Raw genomic sequence first — 19,189 nt, 5'->3', positions numbered from 1 at the left:
TTTTGCAGGGGCAAAGGTGAAATACTGAAAAAGACCTATGAAGAAGGTGTGTTTCAGGTTTGGAATTACAGACTTCTGTTCCCCTGTGCCCACTGTCTTGCTCGTGGTCAGTTTAGCTTTCTGCATGGTGTAGTCCACCAACAAAAATGTGTAAAAGCAAAGAAATAATGCCTTCTGGCCTTCTTCCCCTTACTCTGCCAGCACAGAGTTCATGTAGGACCCTCCTCTCCCTAGAACACCTCCCATTCTCAACTGTACGGTATATAGGACTTTTGTTAACTCACACATTAATGACACTAATTACATAAATCACACACTCCACAGCTCTGTGAGGGGATGTATTTATTTATAGGGAGATGAACTGCTACACCAGACTGGCTGTGAGGCAGCTCTTCTGCTATGGCTTCTTATTGATGAATTTAGCATCACTTGTGAGCTACATTTATGTGTAGGAAGTAGAGAACTGGAGCGTGCCCTGTGTACATCCCAGTGCACTGTATTTCTGTTCACAGGCTCTTTGTTCTGACAAGAGAATACAAGAAAGAGCATCTGGCTCTTTTCATTTGGTTTTCCCTTTCCCCTTCTCTTCCCCCCCCCCCCCCCTTCTCTTTCCCTTTCTCTTTCCCTTTCTTCTTTTTAAATCTCTTTTTCCTCTTAGAGATGTGTGCTGAAGATGCAGAAGTACACATGGTAATTCTATCAAAAAAATGCAGTTTTGGCATGTGGTAGATAAATGGGACAGCAGAGGCTCAGTTCTCTGCTTTTGATGGAAAATGTCCTTGCTGGCATAAAGAACCTTTAAAAACTTCCAGCTAAGTCTGATTTGAGAGGTCAGACATCAAATCTCACCTGCACAATCTTCTGCTGCATGTCATTCTGCTACTCTCAATCTCTGTTTTTGTTCAATGATATTTATCCAAAATCCTATTTTCCTTTTTCTTGGAAAAAATAGTAATTAGCCAAAAGAGGACCGTTTTTCACTTGATAGAAGAAGATGTTTTAGGCTCTGTTCAGAGCCTATTACAGACTCATTCTGTAAATACAATGAGACTATAAATCCAGTGATTTATCAGAGGTTAGTCTGGCTCAATCTCTTTATTATCCTCATGCTGTGGATCATCTGCCCTGCAAGTAGCCATATGATGCATGACAGAAATAAAGATGCAGTTGACAAAGGCAAACCAGTTTCTATTTCACAAGCTGAAATTGAATAATATATCCTACAAATAACGGTGAGGCTCCTCACACCATCTTAGACATTTCAGTGCCAGGAGCCAGACCTTACAATGATTTAGAGCAACCTCAACTTTACCAAGCACGTGCAGTAGAAGCTCTGATGCCTGTTCAGGGATCTAGACTGCACTTCTGCAGTGCATGGAAGGGACACATAAGCAAGATGCTGGGCAAGACTGGAGGCTGCTCAGACCTCTGGCCGGGCATTAGGAGACTTTGAATTAAATGGGAACAAAGGAAGTGACTGTAAAGCAGAGAAGCTGAATTGCCTGGAGGGTTCCGGCCCAGAAAGGTTTTTGGTGGAAAGATATTTTAAATGGTCCCAACCTGTACTTCTCCTCCTTCATTTTCTATTCCATATTTTCCCAATTCCACTCTGAGTGGAAACACAAGCTGAGTTGAAGTGGCCCTTCATGTAGCTCTGATTCTTACCAGCAAGTAAACCCTCCCTCTCGGAGCAGATATTTGTCTGAGACTGCCCATGGACACTCCTTTTGACCGCTTCAAATATCTCAAGAGCTTTCTCCTTCTCTTTGGTTTTACCCTCCCTTTTACTTTCTCTCCCATTTATCCCTCCTCCCTTTTCTCTCCCTTCCTATTGCTCTGCTTCTTACGTGACAAGCCCATCCCTATCCCCATATCTCCTGTTCCTCATACTTGGGCAAGTGTCTCCTCCTCCAGTCCCATCACTGATTCCAGACTTGCTGCATCACTTTTCCTCCTATACTGGGTTTCCCTGCTCAGTACACAAACCCAGATTAACACAGCATGTTAGCTACTGAATATATTGCTTCTAGTTGTCTCTATGCATCTTCCATTAATACATTTCCAACAGGCTATTCCTCCCATCCCTCAACTCCTGTGCTACGTATGGTAGGCAGAACTCATCTCACCTCACTTATGACACCCAGGAGTTACATGTCAAGGTCTGATCACTACAGAATCTCTTCACGGTCAACAGAGAGAAAGGATAGGAAGGACCTGTGTCTCCCCACTCGCTGTAAAGGGAAACAGCTGTGATTCACAGCTAGGCATTTAATTTTTAGACTTCCATTTTGGGGAAGATGACTGTCACCCAACAAAACAAGCTGAACAGTAACCATAATGGTGATCAGAAAATGGAAAGATTCAGAACTGACCACTTTCACCCTTTTTGTGTGCTCAGAGCTAGGAAAGCAGCAAAGTCTGCAGCATAAAACACTGGTTGCTCCTTTTGAACTTGCAACTATGTAAAGGCAGTTATGGAAGAGGTCATACGACATCAGGTCAATAATAGTAGAGGACTGAACTCCATCAGCCAGCGGATTTCTCCCAGTCCTATGTTCATAAAGATACATATCCTCATCCTTAGGGGAAGAACAGTAAAATTATGATTGGTATGCCCCTGCTCTGTAGCTAAAGGGAAACATTTTGAACCCTTTGAGCATGAGGGTCTCCCAGCTGGCTTGTTGCAGCTAAGATCACTATAAAAGGAAACGTACCGTAATGGCTTTGGCATTGAACCGCTGCTGACCTAACTCTATCTGGATATATCTGACTTTGTCAACAGAATACTTTGAATATTTTGCTGAGTTTGCTCTCTATTCTTGGACTTTTCTTACTTTGCTAAGTAAATAAAACCTTTTGTCCCGTATCTTGTGAAATGGTGAATGCAGTTAACCCTCAGTGGCAACAGTCAAGCAGATACAGGTAGAAGCTGGGAGTCCTGAGCTCTGGTTCAATAGACATGAAGATTTCATGTCATTCTTTGAGGTAGGCTGTTGTATACTAATCAGCAGGACTGTTATAGCTACAAGAATTCAACAGAGTAGCTGGATACAAATCTCAAAATGGCAAACTATTAGTATTGGCACCAGGTCTCAAATCAGCAGAGGAGGTCTGGGCCCAACATGGGATATAACAACCTTCAAATAATCCTGCTACCAAGTACAAAAAGCTTCACCATTGCTTTCTTAGGGTGGCTTTTCAGAAAAAATCAACCGAGTCCCTGGAGTAAAGTTAGTACCTGATCTAGACAGTTGTTCCGTAAGTAGCGTAGTGCTTGCTGTATGCTCTGGGGAAGAGGCTGTCCTGTTCTCTGGACGTGAACTATCAGAGGCACGCCAAAGACATTCTTGTCCTTGTAGTCAGGGACTTTCATCCTCTTCATGAACTTTGGCACAGACCTGAAAATTAACACGAACAGGCTGCATGAAAAGATCAGAGTATTTATGCAGTCTCTGAGTAACACTCCTGGCAGAAGTTGGTAACTGGGGCCACCTCCTTCTTTATAAAGATGGTGAAATAATGTTTAACGTACAATACATGGACACTTTAAAATCTGTACAATTGATAGATTTCTTGACAACTTTTATAAGTAGGTGGCCTCTGGCTCTAAGATTTAGCATAATAATCTGTTCCAACAGAAAACTTTTACTATGCAGTTGTCATCCAGCTGAAGCCAACGTGGTTTAAAGCATCCATTAGGGACTCAAAGGAATGGCACAGCAAAGCATAGGGGAGAGGGTATCTGAGAGAAAAGTCCTCTAACATGCTGAATGATTTTTATACTACCAGTTACATGATTTAGTATTTCTATTGACTAACAATTTACAGTAATAAATGATGGCTGGAAATCCCTATGTGCCAGATTCATCCCTGGTGTTACATGATTTATTCTAGTTGAGTAACTTAAGTGAAGCTGGTGAGCTCACTTTCTTCCAAAAGTGATGGTGAAGACAAGAACAAACTGGATTCCCTTTGAGAGTCATGACTACAGTGGAATTAAAAAAAAAAAAAAAAAAAAAGGATGAATATGGCCTGAATGTGACAAAGATTTTTCTCATCTGTGTGGGAAGGAGATAAAATTTGGATTAAATGACCTACTGAAGGCATACAGCATATAACTTTACAGCTCTTTAGAGTTCCACTCTTATAAATCCTTAGAGACTGATTATACAAACTGAAGAAATATTTGTCTGGAGGGAAAACCTCTGTACAAACAACAGGATCTAGAATTTGCTGTTTTCTAGTCTGTTTATTTGGAGTTAGGCAAGGTGAGATTCATTTCAGTACAGACATGGTCAGCTAGCTGCAGGGAGCTGCACCAAAGGAGAACAGTCATCTGGGGGTTCATCTTAGTGAATTTTAGCTCTCTAACAGAGATTTAGAAAGAGTTAGCAGTACAAACTGCCTCTATACCCACTGTGGAATGAGGCACCTCTGGAGGGTGACCCAAACCCTCAGCCCTGGATAGAATGAGCTGCCTTTGGAGTTGCCTGTCTTTTTCCACTGACCACAGACAGCCGACCCAACTTGCTCAGATTAGACTTAGAACTTTTTGGAGTGGCTGATGTCAGTGAGGTGAAGCTCCTATGTAGTCCCTTGTATCTGTTTTTCCATTTCTAATGGAAAATTTGTCTTATCTAGCTTACAGCTGAACTTAGTGGGATTTTGGTCAAGTGCTTTGACCATGGAAATCACAATGTGAATACCAAGTCATATTATTTTTGGACTCTGTGTCTCTGTGTATTCGGGACAGTTTCTGTTATCCTTTTGATTATTTCTCAGATACTTACAATCTCTTATCTGTGCCCATTTCCATTCTGGTATACCTCAGTCTGCGTGGCCCATCAGGGTTTGTATACTATTAAACATGCAATTTTCTGTAGCTGGTTGCTACGGAAGGAGCCACATTGCCAGCACTCGTGTCCATCTGCCCTTCGCTCCACTATCTGAGCAACCAGGTACCTGTTACAGCCGCTACGGCTGGAACCTCCCTCTAATGCAGGTCCAGGCCTAGGCTAAAGCTTGCATCTTTTGAGCTGTAGAGAAAAGTCCCATAACTTGTTGTAACCCTTCTTTTAAAGCACAAACAAAACAATATCGAATACATGAAGTATCAGCAGCAGCTGTTTCTTTTCGAATCACAAAACGAATTCTGGGGAAGACTTACTGTAAACATTTCCTACTTTTAATCACTCTCTCCTACTCCTGTTTATTTTTCTGGAACTGAGGTGTTGTTAGAGAGTCCGGGGTTGTCTCTCTGTTAGAGCACAGGAATGAAGTCCGATCTCCAGTATCTACTTCTGACTTTGCCACTGAGTCGTTAGGCAGCAATGGATTAAAAGGGACAGTTTCAAATTCTACGGTTGAAGTCAATTGTTCCTCCTAACTGTATTTACTGAATTTACTATCAGAATAACAGAATTAGGAGAAACTGTTTTCTTCTAGAAATATCTCTTTTCCAGTTATTGATGGTACTCACCAGGTCCAGCCATGTTTGTTTGACATGGAGTACTTTTCCATGATGGCAGTAAGACGAAGCAGAGAAAATTTTTGCAGTAGGTTCAGTTGGGCTGCTGACTGATTGCTGATGTGAAGTGATGCGATGGAGTGGCTCAGGCGATGTGAGATTTGGAAACTATGCCATCGTAATCTCCTTTAGCAAAAGAAACAATAGAAAAATGAGACAACTGCTTTAATGGGGCAGAAAAAGATGGTATACTGTGAGATAGATAAACATACACACACATAAATTATGACTTGTGGTGTGTCAACTGAAAGAAAATGTAGCTTGGAGGCAAATAAAACAAATTGCACAATCTCTTTAATTTTGGAAATGTCCAGGCTTTGATTTTTTAACATTAGGTTCACAAGGGAGTGTGGGTCCCATCCATGTAGTCAGGGAAGCAGTGCTGCCTGCTATGCCCTTTAGCCCACACATTTCCAACAGGATGTGGGAGATCCAGATTCAAATGTTCTCTCCCTGACTCAGAACTGGGATTTGATGCCTGGTCCCTCACCTCCCAGGGGACTGGCCTGACCACCAAGGTATTCGGAGATGAGGTTCTCCAAATATCTCTATTATTAAATACTGACGGATTTTTTGGAGAAGGGATCGAACCCTGTGTCTCCTTGGCAAGAGCCGTAACCACCAAGCTATTGAGCCACTCACATCTTCTCTTTACTCCAATGCACTTTCTCTATACACTGGATACATCAGAAAAAAACCTCATCTCACTTTCTTCTTTTGCTAAACATCAGTTCTGGCTCAAATCCTAAAAACTTTGGCGCTGCTCATTTACTCAGTAGTTTCCTCGAGTTCACTTGCTTGTGATGGTGATGAGCAAGCAAGGGCAGCAGCAAACCACGGCACAGCAGAATCCTCTGTGAGGATGTGACAAGACTGACAGCAGATCAGAAAACACCAAGTATTTTCTCACTGCTTTTGCACATACAAAGCCACACTACACACAGCAGTATGGATCTACAAAGGCCTTTACCCAGGACCATGCTCCTTTGGCTCAACAGGAACTCATCCCTCTGACTTAAAACAGGTCTGCAAACTATGAACGAAATCCCGCTTTTCACTTTTATTAAGAAGTTAATTGTATACCATCATTTCATCCCATCACATAAGGGACAGAGGCAGGACAGGGAAATTCTCTCTGAGTCCAAAGGGACACATTTTTAAAGCAGACCAGTGCACAAAAAAAGTGCACAAGGCTACTGATGCATAAATACCGAGGTGCATAACTTAGAAGACAAATTGAAAATACATCCCACAACATATACAGGATCCTACTATGTAATCAGTGGATCAAGAGAGAAAGAAAAAGCCTTAGTTTGCCCTGTTAAACCAATTCTCCATTGATTCCACATAAGAATTTCCATAGCAGCATGTCCCTTCTCCCAAAGTGCCACCCTTCCCTGGGAAGTCATCATCCCCATAGAGGATGAGTACAACTGTAACAGTACCCCACACCTTCTGACTCCCAGGCTGAGAACCTCTGCTTCATTATATAGTATTTCACAGTCTATGGATTTGTGTACAAAATTTTGCTACCTACCTGCTTGGCCTTGTGAGTGATGCTCCCACCCCAGAGTCTCTCCTGTCCCTAACACCAGTGGCTTCGGATTCATTCAGGGATGTTCCATCTCTGTCCATGTCACTCGGTGTAGTCCGGCCATCAGACACAGAGTTTCCTTCAAAATCAAGAGTGATCTGTGTGGGTGACTGGAAAGGCAATGATGGAGATTCCCTGACTGACACATCATCAACTGGCAGACCTGGCAACACATTCTTTGACCAGCCATCTACCACCTCCTGGAGTCCATTGACATGTTGCAAAATGTCATCTAAATGAGGAAAAAGGACATCTTTTTCTAAGTCCAGGAGGTCCCCAGTACTAGCATACAAGTGGGAACCTGGCACATTGTCATAAATACTAATTCTGCTCTCTTTAGGACAGCAAGCCATCAATCCGGACTCTTTTGGTGTGGAGCAGTTCTGTTTTCCCAAAGAGATGCTGCCTGTCCTCCAGTTTACACTGTTACTGTTGTCTGTAGGTGAGAGGCTTTCAATAGAAAGTGCCTTTGGGAAGGTCCCCGGTTTGTGATCCTTAGGAATATGCACAACCAAGTCCTCTTGGGAATGAAATTCATTTTTGCGGTTTTGGTCCACCACTTGCCGTAAGGCCGTTCCTGCCAGAACATCTAGGTCCTCCAGGTACATTCCACCTCTCTTGTTTGCTTCATGGCATTTGCGTTCCTTCAAACATGGTGTGCTCACCCCACTGCTGCTGTTTTCAGACTGACTGCTGTCACTGCTGGATTTGGCAGAAAAGGAAAGTCCTCTTTTGACTGAATCTTGTCCCATGTTTTGGAGATCGCCATTGACTATCTGTACACAGTGCATGTCTTTCAAGGATTTCGGCTCATACTGGAGAACAGGTCCACTTATCTCTAAAGGACCTGTTCTTCCCGAGCCTTTTAGTTTCCCATGCACGCCTTTTGCTTTTAGTGTCTCCATGCGTTTTAGAAAGGTTTTTGCTTTGGTTCGTGTTGGTTTCTCATTCTTCAGGTTGTCCCTGGGGGACAGGGCAGTATTTATTGCAGTGGACTCTTGCAGCAGTGTGCTTTCTACATCGTGCTGGCCAGAGCAGTCGCAGGTCTCCCTGGTCGCGCCGCTGATGCCAGATTGACTCCTGTTGTCACTTCCCCCACTGCTCTCACTGTGAATAGATGAGACCTCAGGTTCACTCAGATCTGTAAGGACGCTCTCGCTGCTTGTTGTATTTTTCATTTTAATGTCCCCAGAAGATCCATGTCTGTCTGACCGGTGAAGCAATGCATCAATGTCGTCCACCCGAGACCATCGTCTGCTGGTTCTTTGGAAAGTCCATTTATTGCTGATAGCACAGAGGTCTTCTTCATCTGAATCTTCACTCTGGAAAAGAGCAAGTGGCACATGTTAAAAGCAGGTGCTTTTACTCATTATTTGACCTAATGTGATTGTGCTGTTCCATGTGAGCAACGGGTGGTAAAGTCTCCCTGAACCTAGTTTACGAAAGATTGGTCATCAGTCCTTTCGTAACAGCCTCCTTCACTTAATTGTAAAGACCGCAGCAAGCACCTTAAAAAGTAAGGAATAAAAGCCTGCTCTATGTTAGGGAGCTCATGAGTCCCATCAGTGTCTCTTGGCTTCTATGGGGCGGACTGCCTGTGCACTGAACTGTGTAGGACTGATGTCCACAGTGACTGTTTAGGAAAAAAAGGGTTTTGAAAGGTCCAAGTAGAGGGATCCTGACTTGCAGAGATGGTGTCAAGATACACACAGTAAAGACTGGGAAGTAGCTGGGTATGACAGCAATGTCAGCCATTTAAGAAACCAAGACAGCAAACATCTGGTGCTGCCCTCAGTTTTGCACTGAGAACTAAGTAAAATCTATAAACTTCACAGACCAGGTACATCCAACAAGATCTATGTTTCAGGAACGTAACTACAGATAGCTAGCCACCATGCTTAAAATAACAATAAGCCCCCAATATTTGGAGGTATCACTTAGGGTGGGTCTGAACGCAGGCAAAGGCAGGCAGCGAAGGCAGCCATGGAGGTGTGGGGAGGAGGAGCAGCCAGGCTCAGTCCTCAGCATCTACAGTTGAGGTGAGCTTTCCTACAGTGGCAACCACTATCTTCATTGCCTTTGCCATCAGAGGCACCCCAAAACTGACAACCCCCAGCCCGCACCACTGTCTCTGCCTTCCCCCAAGCTCTCCGAGGCAGCGGCAGCCCCAGAGCCCTCCTGGTCTCATCCCTCAGCCTGGGGCACACAGAGTCGTGCTTCTGTTTAGGCAGCTCCAGGAGCTACTCTGCAATGCAGACAACACGCGCCTTGAAAAAAATCTGGATAAAAAAGCTCTCCCTATGACGTTTTTCTCATCTGTTCACTACAACAAAAAAGATACATCTTCAGCATAAAGCACGCAGTGTCGAACTCGCTGTTCTCTAGGGATGCAAACGAAACCCACAGCTGCTAATGAGTATCCTTCCCCTGACTTTGAACCAGGTTTATACTGCATTATTCTTGTACATTTGTTTTAAAGCAGAACAAACTAACTTCACCTACATGACATCCAAACAGCTCTTCACATTCTTGGAAGCAGTATGAAGGCAGTAAAATATGACAGGCTGTCAGACTAAAATGAGGTGCTAAACCAGAAAGACTATTTTGGGACTGGAAAAATTCTCATTTTAAAAGTCTATTATTGGAAGTATTTTTCTATGAAGTTTTGATGGTAAAGTTATATCCCATCTCTGACTAGATCTCTGCTGGCCTGTCTAATTGAAAATTGTAAACCAAATTTTACAAGAACCGCCCAAAACCTTAAATAATGCGAAGCCTCAAAAGATGAAGATTGGGATCAGTAGTGTGCCAGGTCTCACTAATGCCATAAGCTTTTGCCAGTTTATCACTTCTAGTCGGCCAGATGTTTTAGATCATGTCCAAACCATAAACTAAAATATAGCTATGAAATTTAGGGTTTAGTCATTCCTCTTTTATCTGTTAACGTTGAGGTGTGCAGTGCTCCTGCAGCTGATGTTAGTTCACAGGAATGAATGGAGATCTTAGTTCTGCGGCTAGCTAGAGAGAAAAATTAAGCAGTTAGTGAAGCGTCAGGAAACTGCCTAGAAAAGCCTAACGCTGCTTTGGCCATTTTGTCTGCAGGGAAGCAATGGCATATCAGACAGCTCTACCTTCATTTTAGCTCCACAGTTTGCTGTATGCATATACAGAGCGAAGGACTGCACAGACTCAGGCACTTAAAAATTCATCTGTTGTGGTCTTAGTAGTGCCACAAAGTGGATATTTCAAAAACCGCACGGGTATGTACTTTTAAATATTTAGTAGCAGTAATTATAAGCATACAAAGCATAGCACTGCTGAAGCGTTGATGGCACCAGCCAATAGGATAAAAATATATATTTTTTTATTTGTTGTACATCCCAATATGCCAAAGGGACCTTAAAGAAGATTCTTGGCTGACACAAATCCCTGTAGGTGCACTGACATTACTGTATGAACTGACAGGATTTAGCCTGTATTTTCTACAAGCTGGAATCGATTAAACTAGCCAAGTGGTAGAGACATTGTGAAACACACCAAGAGGAGAGCACAGAGTAAGAGACAGAAATAAACATAAATTCAGTGGCGAATATACTTTAAATCATTTTTAGAGGAAAGTAAGTTTTGAGATTTTTTTTGAGAGAGATGAACAGAAATGGATATTGGTAGTAAACCAGTTTTGCCTCTAACCACAACAAAGATAGGATTACATTCTGCCCAAGAACCACTCAGAAAATACAGAGGGTTTGGGGTGTCGAAATTTGCAGCTCAATAAAAAAAAGTTTAGTGTTTTTTTTTTTTAAAATTGGTAATGAAACATGCTTGTGTTTCATCAGAAGCGAAATCAGACAAATGAAGTATCTGGATACTGAAATGCTGCCATGGTGACTCAATCCAAAGTCGGCTGCACTGTGAGTCCTGTGACATAATGTGCTTTTCTTTTGATGGAATCAGTAGAAATTCCGGGAGCCACGAACATCCTGAATGACCCACTGTTCTTCTTAGATATCAAGAGTGCCCTGACAAACAAGACTGTCCTAAAAAAAATGCAGAGAGCACTTTGCCAACCGAGGCGTCACCAGCTATGGGGACAGTGGATCAAGAGTAGGTCTGAAAGCAACGATTCATTTTACACAGGTGGAGCAGACATCTTGGAGCAGTGACTGTATACTTTGACTGACCTAGGATAAAATCAAGTGCATGGCTTTGGAGCATATTCAAAAGTCCATTTAATACCATTATGTTTGGGAAGACGAGAAGGGGCAAGTTTCTTGAGGAGTGACTGATAACATTTGCCAAAGAGAAAGAGGTTTTGATTCACAGATTTGTCACAGCTGATTTAAAATAGTACAGCTTTTTCACTGAGGGTGTGCTTGCCTGAGATACAGAGGGATGCTAACAAAAGGCAAAAAGTTGGTTTATTTGCGGTGGAATTCTGCCACATTTTTCCAGCTGGGGGCAGGAATTCTCATAAATCGACAGCTGCAGAAGGCAGTTAATCCAAAAACTAATCTCTGTCTGTCCAAATTGCTTACGGACATATTTGCAACACATATACGAGGATTTCTGTATGCATCTCGATGGAACCAAGGGGAAGAGAGCAGCCCACAGCGTGAGTGGTTCGGGTGGGAGAGTGGGCAGCGGGGAACACTCACGCCGTGCTGGCTTTCACAGTAACCTTGCCTGGCAGCTCTCTTGTCCGTATTTTGATGAATCACTCAAGCAGCTGTGCTAGTCCTCTGCAAACCTGTTATGCTGAATCTCCAAAGCAAGCTGATTTTGCATTTCATTGTTCAGATCACCATAGAGACTATTAGGAAAGGCAGCATCTACAGCAAAAAAGTTTACCTGGTTCGGTGCTCAATTCCAGACCCAATTTCCAGCTTTTACACTTGCATTTACATTTCCTCATGTCAGCAGTCTCTCCTCCCTCTTCTTCTCTCCCCCACATTCTCTTCTACTTTCAGTTGCTCTGTATCTGTCACCCCAAATATCCTTCATCCCCTCCTTCTCTATGTTTTTCTGTTCTCTGCTTCTCCCTGGCCTCGTGCAGGTATGGACCCAACTAACTTCTGTCCCCCTAAAAGAGTACCACGTAGGGCAGTCTCACTTCCATAGCAAATTAATGGTCATCTGCAAGGAGAGCAGATGAGGGCTTCAATCCATTCAGAATGGGGAGGAATGGTAGCAAAAATTAATAAAAAACAAAGATAACAAGAAAATCCTCCTTTTTTTAACCCAACATAATCAGACACTTAAAGAAGCAAGCAAGCAAGCATACAAACCTCACACCAAGCCCAAAATACTTGTTGACGAGAAGGAGGACAGGCACTAAACAAAATTTCCAGAGGACAATCAGCATTCACCTATATGTTGCTTTTTATAGTTCTGTCTCTTGTGTAGCTCCACTATCTCTACTTGAACACAAGTACACGAGCTCATGTATGCAAACCAGACACCGCTCCAAGCAGGTCAACGACACTATCGATTGAGTTAGTTTTTGCTGAAGGACCTCAGCCTCTTCCTATAGCGCCTACCTGCCCAAATCATAAAGTTATTGTGTAGTGAGGGGATTTTACTGTTCCCTCTCTCAGGTACGATGGGAGTGTTTGATGTGGAAAGTGTTGGCACTTATCAAAGATAAGAAAAACCCATCAGGTCTGAAGGATTGAAGAGAAGAGGTCCCCACGGCCCCGGTGAATGGACAAAATGCAAGCTAGAGAGGCTATGTACACAGAGGAACAAATGGGCATGTGCCAAAGGCAGAGTATCTGGACATTAAAACCATTCTTTGTTCAAGTTCCCTCAAACAGTGAGTAGACTGAATCTGCAAGGATACCAAAAATGCAACTCTCAGAGGTAGTTTTGAAAAAGCATTAGACAAACACTCTAAGGAAGGAAAAACAGACACCAAGATTCCTCAGAGTCGACAACTACCACTGTACACTACCAAAGGGCTTGGGGGAATTTGTGACCAGAAAACCAAACGTTCAACAGTTAACGCTGGACTTGTTACAAAACTCTCAAAATCAATGGGCAGTTTCTGCAGTCCTCACTGAAAGCCTTTAAGCTCAAATAATTCCCATGTTACACAGGAGCATGTAAGGATGACAGAGTTTGTTTTCATATTCTTAACTGGGAATAAGTCAGTACAAGAAATAAAGAAAAGCTATTGTTTTCATCTGAGCAGCTTCCATTTTTTCCAAGCAGGATTTTCCATTGTGTACTCACATGGCATTGGCAAACGAGCCAGCCTAATGAAACCACACTGTCTTTTCACGCGCTAACTTGAATTGCACATATGTAAAGTTTTAAGTACTGTGTGTGCCCTTTTAACACACATAGTATTGTTCCTGCTGTATTAGTCACATTTTTTCTATTTTATTTATAATTTCGAGATTCAGCAATTCACATTATCATGCGTCCAGATAATGCTGACACACATTGTTGAAAGTCAAATACACTTAACTTACTTTTAAGAGCATTACTGACTTGAAGGCTAAATTGGGAAGGTCTCATCACAAAAGCCAGGGCAAAGCCAGCATATTTCATGAAGTTTCCTTACCTTTTTTCTTTGGAAGTTCACATCGAGTTTCATTGAGGCGCACTTGTTCAGTGTGTTCAGTCGTCTACAGGGCAAAGCAAATTCAAAAGATTAGCAGCCTCTGATTAAAGGGCATGACTTTTCGTAAGTTCAAAAGCTTTTCTCTTATCTGCCTGTAGGGTGCCAACTGCATACAACAGGCTTCAGAAGTGATACTGGTCATTTTATTCCAGGCTATAAGACCACTGCATTAAAAGGGAATCTTAGCTTCACATTACTTGATAGCCAGGTTTTATGCATTGCCTTTTAATTCATAGACATTTAAGTACTCAGCAAAGGAAACAGGTATAAACAAACACCTCTGATAGCTGGGGAAAGGACAAGAGAAGAGCGAGGTGAGCTGCCTTCTGCAGGACCCTAACATAATTGGTCTAAAAGGGGGATTTCGAAGCACTGGTGAAAGACAAAAGAAAAAGATGCAGTTCCTCACTTTAGGCAGTTAGCACCTCCTTTAAAAAGTTGACATAAAGAAGAACTTTTAGCAGTTAGTTAAATGTTTCTTCACAGCCAATAGTTCCTTTCCCATACCTGTGGATCTTACAGACAGGTTAGCAGACCCAACATGTAACAAATCTAACATCTTTAAATAAATATTTTTAGTTATTTTTGACCATGTTCATAATGATGTTACCAGGGACTCTGTAAGGCTTCTGCTCCTTAAATCCAAGGCTATCCCATGATGATAGGGTGTTGAAATGACAATCTGATAAAAATGTAAATTGAATGTGTGTGTGTGTGCGCCCATGTGCAGAGACAGTCAGAGGACAAGAAAACATGCTCTTTCAATAGAGAACCTACCATGCTAATCATAATTGATTAATATTTATTTATACTTAAAGGTCCTGATTCATGAAACCATCCATCTTCTAAAAGCAGAAGCTCAGAGTTAAATATGTTTGACTTTGAATATTTTCCAGATTTAGGGCTGAATTTCAAAATAGAGGCAGAGTGAGAGAGCCATGTGCCCACAACACTCTTGTGTCGGCTGCCTGCATCCCCTGTGTCTTTGTAGCAAGAGCTGCCCCTGTTGCTTCTGGATCTCAGGAAGAGGCTGCAAATCTCCAGAACTGATAACATTTGAAATGTTTGTGATAAGTTACAAGGACACATGAAAAAAAGCATCACATCAATGACGTAATCTCTCACATAGCATAAGAACGTTATGGCATTAACATATATCTCCCCGGAACTTCTAATATTAGAAATCCTTTCAAATTGCCACCACTAATAAAGAACCAGCCAGGCAAATGTGGATCTTCCCTAAAAAAGATTCCCTCACAAAATATCACCTGCTCATTTGCGGCTAAAACACTCCACCCTAACTCAAGCCAATAAACCCGTTATGCCATATCAGAAAAGTCCTGTGCTTATCATATTAATGTGAGTATAATGCATGCACAAGCACACCTTGCATACGTGATAGTAATGTTCTTGAAATAAATTTCAGGCTTTGTGGCTCTGTAACTATATCTTCAGCTTTCTGCCCACAAATTCTCCTCTGGGATTACATCTACTATTGCAAAGCTCATCTTTTGCCCAAACATGGAATTTCTCAACCCAAAGTTGTATTTTCTTGGGGCCCCGGGGATGAATAATGTTCAGCACTTCTTTTGAGTCCTCACACCTTTACATGGTGGGCGGCCAGACCAGGGATGGGGAAGTGCTCCCTGCTTCCTTGACCAGAACATGTCCTGCAAAGCTGAGCAGGAGACAGGCGCCAGCTAAATTCAGGCCCAGAGGCTCAGAAATCCTGAGAAACCACTGCCTCCTTTCAAGCTGCTCATCAACTCTGAAAACTAAGCCATCGACTCCACCTCTCTCACCTCCATGAGAGTAGGCACCCAAGAAACTCTCCTGAGAAAGAGGCTGGCAGGTGTTCTCTGCAACTGCTTCCTCAAGTTTATAAAAAAACCCCTCTATACTTACTGCCTACTTGCAGTTGTTAAGGAGAAGATGTAGAAGAAAACATTTTAAATACAGTGACCAGTGCTCCTTCCATTCACTATGGTATCGCCTGACGTCTAGAAACCAAGGAGCAAGCCACATGCTTCAGGAATGGGAAAACAAGGAAGCAGCAGCCCTTGGTGTACCCTTCGCCCTGTCTGCACCCAGGTACCTCTGTACGTGTCCAGCCAACAGCAGAAAGTGTCATGGCATGTTTATTAAGGGCTGCTTCTTCAGCACGGAAAGGTGCAGAACGCACTTGATTGAACCAACAAGATCGTCCAAAGCCGTCGCTTTCCCGCTAATGTCACCCAAGAGTGAGATCATTTCAGCAGGGACTGAGAGGTCACCTCTATAAAAGTGAGTATCGTTACTTAAACTGGAGGCTTGGGAAGCCACACCATTGTCCTGGCTGCTTTCTAACCCAGCTTTGCTATGAAGAACTTGCTCCATCAAAAACAAAACTACTTTTTACTGGGTGCCAAGGGCTCAACCTCACGGTTTAAATTCACCCATCTACAAAACATCGACATGCTTTCTGGCGCTTTTCCAGTGCTGTGGAAAGATTTGCCAGTGAAATTAGAGAACTAATGATCATATTTGTGAACTTGCCTGGTACTAACAACTCCAATCAAAGCCAGTCTGTTTCAACTTCTTTTGCCTTGTTGATGTGCCAGCGGTGGCAGAAAGCTTTTCTCATCTGCTTAAAGTCGTTAGATAACTGACAGCCAAGTCCTCAGCAAGTCTTTCAAAAAACAAAAAATAAAAATCTCTGGCTACAAAAGGCTGCCACCAATGTTCCAGTCAAAGTGACAGAAGCACTACACTTTCACGTCACTGCTTAAAAACATAGGAAAAGACTGCCTGTTTGTAATGTTAACAAAACACAAAATATGGACTTGAGAAAAGGCAGGAAAAAACACATTAAATAAACACAAGAGAGGTGGCTATATAAAAACCAAATTATCTAGGATGCATTTGAATGCTCATCTGGAAAGCTCTGCAGTGTTCAGGGGAAGCCAGCAAAATATTTACTAAAGCAGGTGCTTCACTGATACTAATTTTATTTCTTCTCCAGGCCATCACAGGTAAACACTCCCTCTATGGTTTAACACTTATCTCTATGGTGAAATATCACCTCTGTGTTGAAAAGCGTCCCTTGAAACAATACTTAAACATCAGCAGAGCAATGCAGGTTCCCAAACAGAGGTATCTGGTGCTATTTTAGATCCCTTACAGTATCAAGCCTGGCCTTCAGCTGCTGCAGGTCCTCCTGGTCCAGCCAGCCCATGGACAAGTCTGAGATATCTTAGGAGATCTAAGATGGCAATAGACACAGGTATTTAGGGCTCTGAATCCCAACCCCAATGCTGTAATTATTAACCCTTATGATGGAAGTTCTTCAGAAGCAGGAAATCTCTGACTTTTGCATCCTGTACAGCACTAAGCAGTGTTTAAAAAATTACAAGCTTGTAGCAATCCAGGATCTATTAGCTGGAAACCCTTGTGAGGGACCTGTTGTCCTGCTTGAAGAGCCGTCCAGGTAATAGGAAGACAACTTTGAAGTGACTTGGAGCTCCATGCATTCCCCTGGACCTGTTCTGCAGCTGCTTCCAAGCAGCTGGTGGGGAATGCAGCCAGGGGCTGCAGGAGAAGGCACCATGGGGAGGGCTAGCATGGACAGCACAGTGTCTCCTACCTCGGCAGATCTGCAAATGTCCTCTCTCATGGATTGTGACCAGGCAAACACATTATATGGTTCTGTAAACTCCTCTCTGAGGGAAACACGACACTATTTCTTTGTTTTATCATTATTCCTAGACAAGTTTAGATGCTGCATACACATGCCCCTAGCTGGCTTCTTCTGGTGCTGTGGAATTTGGGAGGAGGACATCCAGCTCCTTGTGCTGGGCTCTGCTGAGGTCTGCACGCTGAGTTAGGGTTCTCCCAGTACTGTCACGGCTGGAAGGCGAAGCTTGCACTGGCATGTCCCTGCTCCACCAGCGTTGTGCGTGAAGAGAATATACTGTTTTCCAATCCTATCACTTTTTATCATGGCTGCAACTGAGTTATCTTATAGGCTACATGCTCACAGGAGGTGAGTCAACCCTCGTTGAGGTCGATGGGAGCCATTCTACTGACTTCAGAGCAGGGCTTTCTGTAGTGCATGTGGAGAGCCGGGCTTATTTCCTAACAGCACCTAGAGCAATATAACTCAGCAGATAGTACTGACTATACAATCATAATTTCAAAACTCTAATGGTAGGATGTCCCATACACAGCAACCTTTGGGTTATTTACAAGCTATCTAAGAGGCAATAGCTATGGAAAAAAAGGCTGCTGACAGTTCAAATTTTAAGAGCTTCGTTTAGGGGCCTATGCATCAGACCGTTACATACTCATTCTTTATATTCTTAGTCACTGTATTTATGTGAATACAAAAAGTACAACATGGCTTGGCTTTTCCTTCTCATCCTCTTATCTCAGCGGCCACAAAAGTTCCCAGAGCAGAGTTGGTTGCTGCTATTTTGGGAACGACACAGAGATCCAGCTATAAAATTTTCATGCCCAATTATTATTTTGGCAGGCTGACAGCGTTTGCCTGCAGATTGCATGGCAATTTTCTATTGTTCGTTACTCAATAAAATCTGAGTGGAATCTCTTGATAGATACGCCTCTAACCCAAAGGCCTCAAATTTGGTCTTTACTCTGCCAAATTTTGAAATGATATTGTAAACAGCAGGAGTGTTAGAATATCTCAGAAAGGTCACTGAAATCTTTTACAACAGGGAGTCAGGCTTTCTGACTAAAATACTACCAGCTGCCTTAAAAAAAGAAAAGGTTCCTCTGCATTTGTGCCTCGTGTTGTCTTGTATACTGCAATGCCATAAGAAAACTGATTATAAAATGAGATCGAGAGTCTGATTTCAACCCACAATAGCGGAGAAATTCAGTGTTTATTCTAGAACCATTACCGTTCAGAGCTAAAACTCTGCTCAAACTGATTATCCACTCTGGCATTCCAGCTTTAAAATTATCCTCCAAATAAAAATGAGAAACCCATTTTGTTCAGTACTATGCGATGAATGCACTATTAGTCAGTGTGAAGGCTTGGTCATGCATAGCTTTGAGGGCAGTTTTGGGTGTTTGACGAATGAAAGTTTGGCTCCCGACCTGGGAGTCAGTGCATACAGAAATAATAACCAACCTTTTTTTTTAGCCTTCTGTTTCATTAAAGTGCACCATAGCCTCCGGCTCCCGTATGATATACTGGCATGCACCCTATAGTAATGCCACCACAGAGCAAAGCAAAGGTAGAAAACCAGCCGCAGTGGTCAGCTGAGCTGTGAGGATTTCCAGTACACTGGAAAACTTGGGAGATGTTGGTTTGATAGCTAATACAGTAAAAAAGCTGGTACTGGGGGCAGCAGCTGACACTGTTCACTGTTTCTGATGAGCCTGAATCTTGACATTTGGCACAATCGCTTTTTATGGGTCGCTCTCAGCTAAAGGTGTGGAG

General features: G+C 42.7%; 1 protein-coding gene across 9 annotated transcripts in view; it reads right to left on the bottom strand.

Annotated features, from left to right (window-relative positions):
• The window catches only part of STARD13 (StAR related lipid transfer domain containing 13), a 302,653-nt gene that overhangs the window by 15,081 nt on the left and 268,383 nt on the right, over positions 1 to 19,189 (bottom strand). For all 9 annotated transcript variants that reach the window (XM_069808019.1, XM_069808018.1, XM_069808020.1 and 6 more), the window contains 4 exons: positions 13,687 to 13,750; positions 7,065 to 8,443; positions 5,480 to 5,653; positions 3,239 to 3,398 (listed from right to left, as the gene is read on the bottom strand). In XM_069808019.1, the coding sequence (XP_069664120.1) occupies positions 3,239 to 3,398; positions 5,480 to 5,653; positions 7,065 to 8,443; positions 13,687 to 13,750 (1,777 nt within the window). The remainder of the gene's footprint in view (positions 1 to 3,238; positions 3,399 to 5,479; positions 5,654 to 7,064; positions 8,444 to 13,686; positions 13,751 to 19,189) is intronic.

This window comes from Haliaeetus albicilla, chromosome 20 (assembly GCF_947461875.1).
Source record: "Haliaeetus albicilla chromosome 20, bHalAlb1.1, whole genome shotgun sequence".
In the NCBI taxonomy this organism is placed as follows: Eukaryota; Metazoa; Chordata; class Aves; order Accipitriformes; family Accipitridae; genus Haliaeetus; species Haliaeetus albicilla.
The sequence above is the reverse complement of the archived record's forward strand: the minus strand, read 5'-3'. Positions and strand labels throughout refer to the sequence as shown.